The following is a 12,039-nucleotide window of genomic DNA, read 5'->3' as shown; positions in this document are numbered from 1 at the left end:
CATTGCTGGAGTCTATGATCAGGGATGAGGGTAACTGAACACCTTGAACAATTTCAGTCAATCAGGGAGAGCCAGCAGGGATTCATAAAGGGAAAGTCACGCCTGGCTAGTCTTATTCCGTTTTTTGAAGAGGTGACTAAGCTAGTGGACAGGGGAATGCCTATGGATGTTATTTATATGGACTTCCAGAAGGCATTTGATAAAGTGCCACAAAAGAGACTGTTAACTAAGGTGGAAGCCCATGGAGTTGAGGGCAAATTATTGGCCTGGTTGGGAAATTGGTTAAATGGCAGGCAACAGAGCGTGGGAATAATGGGCAATTACTCTGATTGGCAAGAGGTGACTAGTGGTGTACCATGAGGATCTGTGTTGGGGCCTCAATAATTCACATTTTTCATTCATGACTTGGATGATGGCAAAGAAAGTCATATATCCAAATTTGCGGATGATACAAAATTAGGTGGCATTGTAGACAGTCTAGATGATAGCTCAAAATTGCAAGGAGATATTGACAGACTAGGTGAATGGGCAAAATTGTAGCAGATGGAATTCAATGCCAGCAAGTGTGAGGTTATCCGTTTTGAACTAAAAAAGGATAGAGCAGGGTACTTTCTAAATTACATGAGGTACAGTGGATGTCCAAAGAGACTTGAGGATTCAGGTGCATAGATCCTTAAAATACCAGGAACAAGTGCAGAAAACAATCAAAATGGATAAAGGAATGCCAGCATTGATATCTGGAGGATTGGAGTATAAAGACACAGGGGTTATGCTGCAGTTATACAAAACTCTGGTTAGACCCCACTTGGAGACCGTGAGCAATTCTGGAGACCACACCTCAGGAAGGATATTTTGGCCTTTTTGCAAAAATGATACCTGTATTGTCAAATTAGACGTGTTTTCACGTGAATTTAGAAGGTTGAGGGGTGATCTGATCGAAGTGTTCAAGATATTAACAGGGAAAGACAGGGTGGATAAAGATAAACTATTTCCACTGGTTGGAAATTCTAAAACTATGGGCATAGTCTAAAAATTAGGGCCAGACCGTTCAGGAGAGATGTTAGGAAGAACGTCTACACAGAAAGGGTGGCAGAGGTTAAGGAACTCTCTCCCACAAACAGCAGTTGATATTAGATTAGTTGTTAATGTTAAATCTGAGATACATAGATTTTTGTTAAGCAAAGATATTAAGGGATATGGGCCAAAGGCAGGTACATGGAGTTAGATCACAGATCAGCCATGATCTCATTGAATAGCTGGACAGGCTCAAGGGGCTGAATGGCCTTCTCCTGTTCCTATAACCACATAAAGGGGACAAAGGTAGAGTGGCACCCCTTCATGGGGCTTCAACATTGATGGGGAAAGTGGGATGTTTGTGGGATCTTCCTGTGCGCAAACTGGACGTTGCGCTTCTTACATTTCGATAGCGGCTCTGCACTTGGAGAGAAGCGTTCCATTGGCTGGAAGGAGTGAGTGAATGTTTTTTTCTTGGACCGCCCCCTTCCTCACCCCCTGCCTCCCCTCCCGGTCACCACAGGCACCATATAAATGAAAGCTTTTCCTTTCCCTCTGTGGCCACCTTATTAAAGAGCGGCCCCGGAGTATCTCCACTCCACTCGAACAAGGGGAATCGCTCGTGGCCCGGGTGGGATGAAAACGGAGAGTTCAGACCTTACCATGTAGTCATTGTCTCTCCTGCGTTGTATCTCCCTCATGTAGGCACTGTCGGTGAAGGGTGTGTCCTTGCAGTAGCCACTCTCCATCCTGGAGGGGAGAAAATGAGCAAAGAGGCGGCCATCAGCGGAAGAAGACAGAACTTACAAGACGCACAGACTTTTTACACAGCGAATGGGCCTGCATGGTAACGGGCTACCGCACGGACCTTCTCCCACCCTCCCCAGCTTTCATCAATGCTTTGCCTCCTCCCCTTCCTCCATCTTCTCTTTAAACACATCTCCACCGCTCGCCTCAGCTGTTGGTAACATGATCCATGGTCTCACCGCTCTCTCTGGGTCAAGAAATGGCGGTCGTGGTATTGTCACTGGATTAGTAATCCAGACTCCCAATGTAATGCTCTGGGGACCTGGGTTCAAATCCCACCATGGCAGATGGTGAAATTTGAATCCAACAAAATCTGAAATTTAAAAAATTCAATGATGGGTGTAAAACCGTTGTCGACTGTCATAAAAACCCACCTGGTTCATTGATGCCCGTAAGGGAAGGAAATCTGCTGTCTTTACCTGGTCTGGCCTATATGTGACTCCAGACCCACTGGTTAAGTTTAAATGCCCTTTGAAATGGCCTAGCAATGCACTCAAGGGAAATTAGGGATGGGCAATAAATGCTGGCCCTGAACCAAGATAAAATAATTTTTTAAAACTGCAGCTTGATCTACTGCACCCCCGCCCCCCCCCCCCCCCCCCCCCCCCCAAAACCTGACACACACACACATACACGCGGGAGAGTTTTCACTTTGTCATCCCGGAGGAACCCCTTCGCAATTTTAAAGATCTCCTTTCGGTCACCTCTCAGCCTTTTTCTTTTCTCGGTGAATGGATCCTCTTGGTCATGCTTTTGCAACGGCTTCCATTGCCTCGAGGATATGGGGACCCCAGAACCGAACACAATACTCTCTGAGTGGTCTGAACGATGATCCACACAAGGATAGGGTCATTTCCCTGCTCTTGAATCCAATGAGGAAGTGAACAAACGAATATGATGGACAGTAGGACCCTGAGGGTAATGTGTTCACAGACAGAGAACAAAGGGATGAGCACAGCATGGCTAGGAAGGGGGAGGGGAGCTTTGCCTTGTGGAGAGAATAGTGAAAAGGATGCTGGGTAAAAAGAGGCCCAGGATAAGTGAGCGAATTAGGATATATGACCAGGTCAGGAGGTGTGTAAAATGACCAATGGGAAGTTGTATTGAATCTAGACTGACAGCAAAATAATCAGGGATTAACACCGATTCCAGTAGAAACGAATCTCCTGTCCTTCGTCGCCACATCTGATGGTTCTTTCCCAAAGGCTGGGTGGCCTCTCGAGCATCTCACGTTTTATATGTCTGTTGAAATTTGTTCGCTGATTCCCCCGAAAGCAAGCCTGCAGGTCCAGCAAGCAGCTTGAAGGCCAAATGGTATGTTGGCCTTGGTTGTAAGAGGACTTGTGTACAGGACCAAGGAGGTCTGACTGCAGGGCTATGAGACCACGTCCGGAGTACTGTGCGCAGTTTTGGTCTCCTTCCCTAAGAAAGAACATTCTGGCCATAGATGGAGTGCAGTGGATTCTGGGATAGCAGGATTGTTATGCGAGAAGAGATTGGATCGACTGGGCCTTGTGTTCACTGGAGTTTAGAAGACCAAGAGGGTATCTCATTGAAATGTATAGAATTCTGACAGGGCCGTATAGACTGGACGCCAAGATATTGTTTGCTCTGGCTTGAGGCTGGCGTGAGGGAGAGGGGAATCTAGAACAAAGAGTCACAGCCTCAGGATACAGGGTAGGCCTGCGATGGGGAGAAATGTCTTCACTCAGGGGATGGTGAACCTGTGGAGTTGTCTTCCACAGAAGTCTGTGGAGGCCCAATCGCTGAATATACTTCAGAAGGAAATAGGTCATGGGCGGGATTCTCCCTTCCCGGCGCCGCGCCAACCTGCGCACACGCAGTGGTGCTGCGCCAACCCACGCATGCACGGGGGACTTCTTCAACGCACCGGCCGCGACATTGCGTGGGGGTTCAGGGGCCGGCCGTGTAACAAAATAGGGCTGGGGCTGGAGAGGCCGGCCTGCCGATTGGTGGGCCCCGATCGCGGGCCAGACTCCATCGGAGGTCCCCCCTGTAAAGGAGCCCCCCCCCCCCCCCCACAGGCCGCCCCCCCCAACCCTGTGCGCAGAGTTCCCGCCGGCTGCGAGGAGGTGTGGACGGCACCGGCGGGACTCTGCCATTTCCGTGTGGCCCCTTGGGCCATCAAGGCCGGAGAATCGGCGGCCCAGCCGCGGACAGCAGCCTGCGACCGGCGCCGCGCCAAACGCGCCAGCGCAAATGGTGCCGATTCTCCGCTCCTCGGAGAATTGCATGCCGGCGTCGGGGCGCCGCGGTAGCACCAATTCGCCAGCCCAGCGCAGGGCTCAGAGAATCCCGCCCTTTGTTTCTGAAGGGTAGTGGGTGCCTGGAACTCACTGTCGGAGGAGGTGGTGGAAGCAGGGACGATAGTGACATTTAAGGGGCATCTTGACAAATACATGAAGAGGATGGGAATAGAGGGATACGGACCCAGGAAGTGTGGAAGATTTTAGTTTAGACGGGCAGCATGGTTGCCACAGGCTTGGATGGCCGAAGGGCCTGTTCCTGTGCTGTACTTTTCTTTGTTCTTTGTGCAACTTTTATCTTGTGTGCTTAAGTTTTTTTAAATAAATCTTTCAATTTTTTAAATTCTATAGGTATTGGAGATCTATGCTTTTGGAGTCAGTAGCTCTTCCTCCTCATTTACACAATAAAAAAATAGGTTTATGATCAGCGAGACATGCTTCACCCGGGGTCAGCAATAATGCCTGGTGCGGCCGTAATACACCACAATCCGCTGACCGTTAGACAGAGGTGAGCTTTGACAAAGAGGTAGCCAGACTCAAAAGGTTAACAGAGACATAAGCGCAGGAGGAGGCCCTTTGGCCCATTGGGTCTGTGCCAGCCAAAGTTTTGATGGAATAGTTTGCAGAATCGGTGGAAGAGAAATTGAGAAGAGTGCATCTGTTTGAAGGGGTTTTGATATGCAAATTAGTAAGCAGCAGGAAAACACCTACGTGACGGGGGGGCGGGGGGGGGGGGGGGGGGCGGGGGTGATAGGCTGAACATTGGTAGCCGTGCATAGAAACATAGGAGGAGACCATTCGGCCCTTTGAATTTGCTCCGCCATTAATTTTTTAAAAATGTTTTCATTGAGTTTTTTTGTGGTATACAAAACAAGGATAAACATTAGGAAACAGAGGATAAATAACAATTTACACTCGGTCGGTTTCTATTATTTCCATACATACATCGTTGTTCTTCTTCTTGCATTATTTACAGTGGTGGTTGCGATTTCCTATTTTTCGTTCCCCAGTAGTTTTTCAATTCTGGCTGTTCTCCCTCCCCTCATCCTTTCCTGTCCCCCACCTTCCTCCCCCCCTTGGTCATTTATCTTGCCTTCTTCCCTCATCTGTTTGCGTACCCTGCTCCAGTTATGTTGGTGTGTTACTGCTTCTCATGTTGGGTTCCAAGTTCCCCTGCACATCCCCCCCCCCCCGGCCCCACCCTGATTGCTGTACCGTGACTATCCTCTCTATTCTTTGGCTTCTTAGCTGTAGGCTACTAACAGGTCTTGGACCAACCGAGTGAATGGCTCCCACGTTTTGTGGAAGCCCTCCTCCAACCGTCAGATGGCAAATTTAATTTTCGCCATCTGGAGAAATTCCGATAGGTCGGACAGCCAGTCTGCAGCTTTGGGTGGTGCCGCTGACTGCCAGCCGAGCAGGATTCTCCGGCGGGTGATTAGGGAGGCAAAGGCAAGGGCAGTCCTCCCCATGAAGTGATCTGGCTGTTCCGATACCCCAAAGATCGCCATTCTCGGGCATGGCTCCACAATGCTAGCATAGCTGGGGGGGGTTTGAACTAATATGCCAGGGGGAGGGGAACCTATGTAAGGAGTCAGAGAAAGAGGGAGCAAGGAGAAAAACAAAAGGTAGAAAAGGGAATAAGTGATAGGGCAAAGTTCAAACAATGCAAAAGAGAAAAATATTGGGAACAAGCCAAACAATGTGAAAAAGGCAAACTTAACGGCTCTGTGCATTGATGCACGGAGCATTTCCAATAAAGTGGATGAACTAATCGTGCATAGATATAAATGGGTACGATATAATTGGGATTACGGAGACATGGCTGCAGGGTGACCAGGGATGGGGACTGAATGTCTCAGGGTTTTCAGTATTTAGGAAGGACAGGTATAAAAGAAAAGGTGGTGGTGTGGCACTGCTGGTTAAAGAGTAAATTAACACAATAGTGAGAAAGTATATTAGCTCTGACAATGTGGAATCTGTATGGGTAGAGTTGAGAAATACCAAGGAACAAGAAACATTAGTGAGTGCCATATATATACCCCCAAGTGGTAAGGTTGGGAATAGCATTAAACACAAAATTAGAGATGCATGTAATAAAGGAATATCGGTGATCACGGGTGATTTTAATCTGCACATAGATGGGCAAATCAAATTAGCCACAATGCCCCAGAAAAGGAATTCCAGGAGTGTATACGGGATGGTTTTCTTGACCAATATGTGGATGAACCAACCAGAGAGCAGGCCATGTTAGACTGGGTACTGTGTAATGAGAAGGGAATTGTTGCCAATCTGGATTTACAAGACCCCTTGGGGATGAGCGACCATAACATGAGAGGATTTTTTGATCAAGATGGAGAGTCAAGTAGTTGAAAAATGAAAATGAAATGAAAATCGATTATTGTCACAAGTAGGCTTCAAATGAAGTTACTGTGAAAAGCCCCTAGTCGCCACATTCCGGCGCCTGTTCGGGGAGGCTGGTACGGGAATTCAACTCACTGGTTCAACATGGCTGGCCTTGTTCTGCTTTACAAGCCAGCTGTTTATCCCACTGTGCTGAACCAGTCCCTAATTGATTTGGAGACTAGGGTGCTGAATCTTAATAAAGGAAACTGTGAAGATATGAGGCGTGAGTTGGCCTTGATAGGTTTGGGGAGAGTTACTTAAAGGGATGACAGTGGATAGGCAATGGCAAACATTCTAGGAACTGCAGCAACTGTTCATTCCTGTCTGGCACAAAAGCAAAATGGGTAAGAGGGCCAATCCATGGCGTACAAAGGAAATTAGAAATAGTATCCGATCCAAGGAAGAAGCACACAGATTGGCCAAGAAAAATAATACGTCTGAGGATTGGGAGCAGTTTAGAATTCAGCAAAGGATGAAGGGATTGATTAAGGGCAAAATACAGTACAAAAGTAAGCTTGCAGGAACATAAAGACTGACACGAAGAGTTTCTATAGATATGTGAAGAGAAAGAGATTGGTAAAGACAAATGTCGGCCCTCTACAGACAGAAACAGGGGAATGTATAATAAGGGACAAAGAAATGGCTGAGCAATTGAATGCATACTTTGGCTCTGTCTTCACAAAAGAGGACACAAATCAGATAGCAGAAATGTTGGAGAATGACAGGTTTAGTGAGAGGGAAGAACTGAGGGAGATCAACATTGGTAGAGAAATGTTGCTGGGAAAATTGATGCGATTGAAGGTGGATAAATCCCCAGAGCCTGATAATCTACATCCCAGAGTGCTTAAGGAGGTATCTCTGGAAATAGTTTATGTATTGGTGGTCATCTTCCCAGGATTCTATAGACTCTGGAACAGTCCCTGCAGATTGGAGGGTAGCTCATGTCACTCCAATATTCAAAAAGTGAATTATAGACCAGTAAGCCTAACATCGGTAGTGGGGAAAATTCTTGAATCCATTATCAAGGACTTTATAGCGGAACATTTAGAAAGCAGTGGCAGGATCAGTCACAGTCAGCATGGATTTATGAAGGGGGATTCATGCTCGACACATCTGTTGGAATTCTTTGAAGATGTAACCAGTACAGTTGACAAGGGGGAGCCAGTCGATGTGGTATATTTGGACTTTCAGAAGACGTTTGACAAAGTCCCGCATTAGAGATTATTGTGGAAAATTAAAGCACATGGGATTGGGGGAACTGCATTGAGGTGGATAGAAAATGGTTGGCAGAGAGGAAACAAAGAGTAAGAATAAATGGGTCCTTTTCAAATTGGCAGTCAGTAACCAGTGGGATGCCACAGGGATCGGTGCTGGGACCCCAGCTATTCACAAAATATATTAATGATTTGGGTGAGGGAACAAAATGTAACATTTCGAAGTTTGCAAATGACACCAAGTTGGTTGGGAGGGTGAATTGTGACGAGGATGCAGGGATCCTACAGCATAATCTGGTTGAGTGAGTGGGCAAATTAATGGCAGATGCAGTATAATTTGGATAAATGTGAGGTTACTCACTTTGGAAGTAAAAACAGGAAAGCAGATTACTACCTGAACGGTTGTAAATTGGGAGAGGGGAGTGTGCAGCGGGACCTGGGTGTCCTTGTACACCAATCACTGAAGGTAAGCATGCAGGTGCAGCAGGCGGTAAAGAAGGCGAATGGTATGTTGGCTTCATTGAGAGGTTTCGAGTACAGAAGCAGGGATGTGTTGCTGCAAATATCCAGGGCCTTGGTGAGGCCACACCTAGAATATTGTGAGCAGTTTGGGTCTCCTTTTCTGAGGAAGGATGTTCTTGCTCTCGAGGGAGTGCAGCGAAGGTTTACCAGACTGATTCCAGGGATGGCAGGACTGTCATATGAGGAGAGATTGACTAGGTTAAGATTGTTCTCGCTGGAGTTCAGAAGAATGAGGCGGGATCTCAAAGAGACTTATAAAATTCTAACAGGACTAGACAGGGTAGATGCAGGGAGGATGTTCCCGATGGTGGATGTGTCCAGAATCAGGGGTCAGTCTAAAGATTCACGGTATAGAATCATAGAATTTACAGTGCAGAAGGAGGCCATTCGACCCATCGGGACTGCACCAGCCCTTGGAAAGAGCACCCTACTTAAGCTCATGCCTCCACCCTATCCCCGTAACCCAATAACCCCACCTAACCTTTATGGACACGAAGGACAATTTTATCATAGCCAATCCACCTAATTTGCACACCTATGGACTGTCAGAGGAAACCGGAGCACCCAGAGGAAACCCACGCACGAGAACATGCAGACTCCACACAGACAATGACCCAAGCCGGGAATCGAACCTGGGACCCTGGAGCTGTGAAGCAACTGTGCTAACCACTTTGGACTGACTGAGGAGACATTTCTTCACCTAAAGAGTGGTGAGCCTGTGGAATTCATTACCACAGTAAGTGGTTGATGCTAAAACACTGAATCTATTCAAGAGGTGGCTGGATATAGCACTTGGGACGAATGGGATCAAAGGTTACGGGGAGAAAGCAGGATTAGGCTTTTGAGTTGGATGATCAGCCATGATCGTGATAAATGGCGGAGCAGGCTCGAAGGGCCAAAAGGCCTCCTCCTGCTCCTATCTTCTTTGTACATATGTACCTTCATCCCCACCACCTTGGACATTGCCTCGGAGAAGACTGTCCAAAACACAAGTCTGGCGCATGACCAGAACATGTGGGTGTGGTTGGCCAGGCATCCTTGGCACTGTTTACATGTATCCTCCACCTCTGGGAAGAACCTGCTCATTCGGGTTCTGGTTAAGTGGGCTCTGCGCACCCCTTTTAGCTGCATTAGGCTTAGCCTTGCGCATGTGGAGGTGGAGTTGACCCTGTGCAGTGCTTCGCTCCACAATCCCCACTCTATTTCAAACCCCAAGTCCTCCTCTCACTTCTCCCTCGTCTCGTCCAGTTGGGTGTTTCTGTCAGTTCCTCGAGCGTTGTCAGTCTGTGGTTGGTGAGTCATGAACTGTCAGTGTCCCTCCGTCCTGTCTCCACCTTTTCAAGGTGGCGCCATTGTATCAGGTGTGAACCTGTGGTTGTTGCAGAAGGGGACCTTGTCGGACATTTTGGTTAACCCAAAAGGCTATCGCAGTTGGTTCCACGACTGGAGGTTTTCTACCACCACTGGGCTCGTTGAGTATTTATTCGATGGGGATGGGAGTGCTGTCATGGCTTGGGCCTGGAAGGATGCCCCTCTGCAGGAGCCCTTCTCCATAAGCACCCACTCGGCTTCTGGCTCCTTTATCCACCCCTTCACCCTCTCTGCAGTCGCTACCCAGTTGTAAAATTGCAGGTTTGGGAGGGCTCGGCCCCCCATGGATCTCGTTCTCTGCAGTACTCTCTTTGGGATCCTTGTGTTCCTCCCGCCCCAAACGCCATAATCAATTTGTCCAGTGAGTTGAAAAAGGCATTTGGAATGTAGATTGGGGTGGATCGAAACAGGAAGAGGAACCTGGGCAATATGTTCACCTGGATCATCTGCACCCTCCCTGCCAGGGAGAGTGGGAGTGTGTTCCATCTCTGCAGGTCATTTTTTACTTCCTCAGTCAGGCTGGTCAGGTTCCACTTGTGGATCCCTGTCCAGTTGTGGGTGATTTGGATTCCCAGGTAGCGAAATTTGTGCCAGGCCTGTTTAAATGGCGACCCCCCCCCCCCCCCCCCGCCAGCTCTGTCCCTCCCAGTTGTGGGTTCACCGGGATGATCTCGCTTTTGATCAGGTTACGTTTGTAGGCCAAGAGCCTTGCCACCTCCTTCTCCAGGGCGATGATCTGGTCGTCCTGGTCTGCCGCAGCTTTTACCAGCTCTTTGATGGTTTCCTCCTGGGCTTCCAGCCGCTTTCCCGCCTTGTCTAGGGCCACCTGGATAGTCGGTAGAACTTCAGCAACCACACCCTAGACTGCAGGTTGAATGCCCGACTTTGTCTCTTCCTGCTGCTCTCTCAATTCTCTTGAGAGAAACATCCTCCCCCCTGGTGTGAGGGGGCTTCTCCTGTGGCGGGCCGGTCCCTCTCGCTCTGGCGAAGTTTGAGTTTCATCGCCTCGTGCATCGGCTAGCTCGGTGGTTCGTTTATCCAGGCTTTTCCCGCTCCTGGTTTCCACATGTCCTCTGGAATGGCTGCTGTTTGACATTTTCTCTTGTTGTGTTGTGGTAGTGGTGTGGGGATATTATTTTGGGGTCGGTGGCCTTTTCCGGGTGAAAACAGTCTATTTTTCAGGTTCGTGGGAGGAGAGCCACCTGATGAGCGACTTTGCAGCAGGTTCCTGTCACCGGAGGTCCTGTTCCGCCATTATGATCATGTCTGATCATCAAGTTTAATACCATAATGCGCATTCCCCCCATTTCCCCCCATTTCCCTTGATCCCTTTGGCCTATCGAAGAGCTATATTGAATTCCTTCTTGAAATTAAACAACGTTTTGGCCTCAACTACTTTTGGTGGTAGTGAATGCCACAGATTCACCACTCAGGGTGAAGAAATTTCTCCTCACCTCAGTCTTAAAAGGTTTACCCCTTACCCTCAAACTATGACCCCGAGATCTGGACTCCCCCACCAACGGGAACATTCTTTCTGAATCAACCCTGTCTAATCCTGTTAGAATTTTGTGAGTTTCTATGTGATCCCCTTTCACTCTTCTAAACACCTAGGAATATAATCCTAACCGATTTAGTCACTCTTCATATGACAGTCCCACCACCTTAGGAATCAGCCTGGTAAACGTTTGCTGCACTCCCTCCATAGCAAGAACATCCTTCCTCAGATAAGGACACCAAAACTGCTCACAATACTCCCTGTGGATTCACCAATGCCCTGTCCAATTGCAATTAAACATATCTCTTCCTATGCTCAAATCCTCTCGCTATGAAGGCCAACATACCATTTGCCTTCTTTACTGCCTGCCGTACCTGCACGCTTACCTTCAGCGACTGGTGAACGAGGACTCCAAGGTCTCACTGAGTATCCACCTCTCTCAATTTACACCCATTCAAATAATAATCTGCCTTTCTATTTTTGCTACCCAAGCTGATGACCTCACATTTATCCACATTATACTGCCTCGGCCATGCACGTGTCCACTCACTCAGCCTGTCCAAATCACACTGAAGCATCTCTGCATCCTCCTCACAGCTCACCCTCCCACCCAACTTTGTATCATCTGCAAATTTGGAGATAATACATTTAGTTCCCTTGTACAAATCATTAATATATAACTTTACTTGGAATCTGCTGTGTGAGAACTTGTCGAAAGCATTCTGACAGCCTAAATAAACCACATCCACCAGTTCTCTCTGGTCAACTCTACTAGTTACAGGGCAGCACAGTGGCGCAGTGGTAGCACTGCAGTCTCACAGCGCCGAGGTCCCAGGTTCGATCCCGGCTCTGGGTCACTGTCTGTGTGGAGTTCGCACATTCTCCCTGTGTTTGTGTGGGTTTCGCCCCCAACATCCCAAAGATGTGCAGGTTAGGTGGATTG

General features: G+C 48.1%; 1 protein-coding gene across 4 annotated transcripts in view; it reads right to left on the bottom strand.

The window, feature by feature from the left end:
- The window catches only part of LOC119952043, a 78,378-nt gene that overhangs the window by 45,088 nt on the left and 21,251 nt on the right, over positions 1–12,039 (bottom strand). For 3 of the 4 annotated variants that reach the window (XM_038775538.1, XM_038775537.1, XM_038775539.1), the window contains exon 2: positions 1,677–1,764. In XM_038775538.1, the coding sequence (XP_038631466.1) occupies positions 1,677–1,764 (88 nt within the window). Of the gene's footprint in view, positions 1–1,676; positions 1,765–2,525; positions 2,738–12,039 lie in introns of those variants that run through there. The other variant, XM_038775540.1, reaches the window with a different exon arrangement.

The sequence above is a fragment of the Scyliorhinus canicula genome, chromosome 17 (genome assembly GCF_902713615.1).
Source record: "Scyliorhinus canicula chromosome 17, sScyCan1.1, whole genome shotgun sequence".
Classification (NCBI taxonomy): Eukaryota; Metazoa; Chordata; class Chondrichthyes; order Carcharhiniformes; family Scyliorhinidae; genus Scyliorhinus; species Scyliorhinus canicula.
Note: the sequence above shows the minus strand (reverse complement) of the source record. Positions and strands in the feature narration are given on the sequence as shown.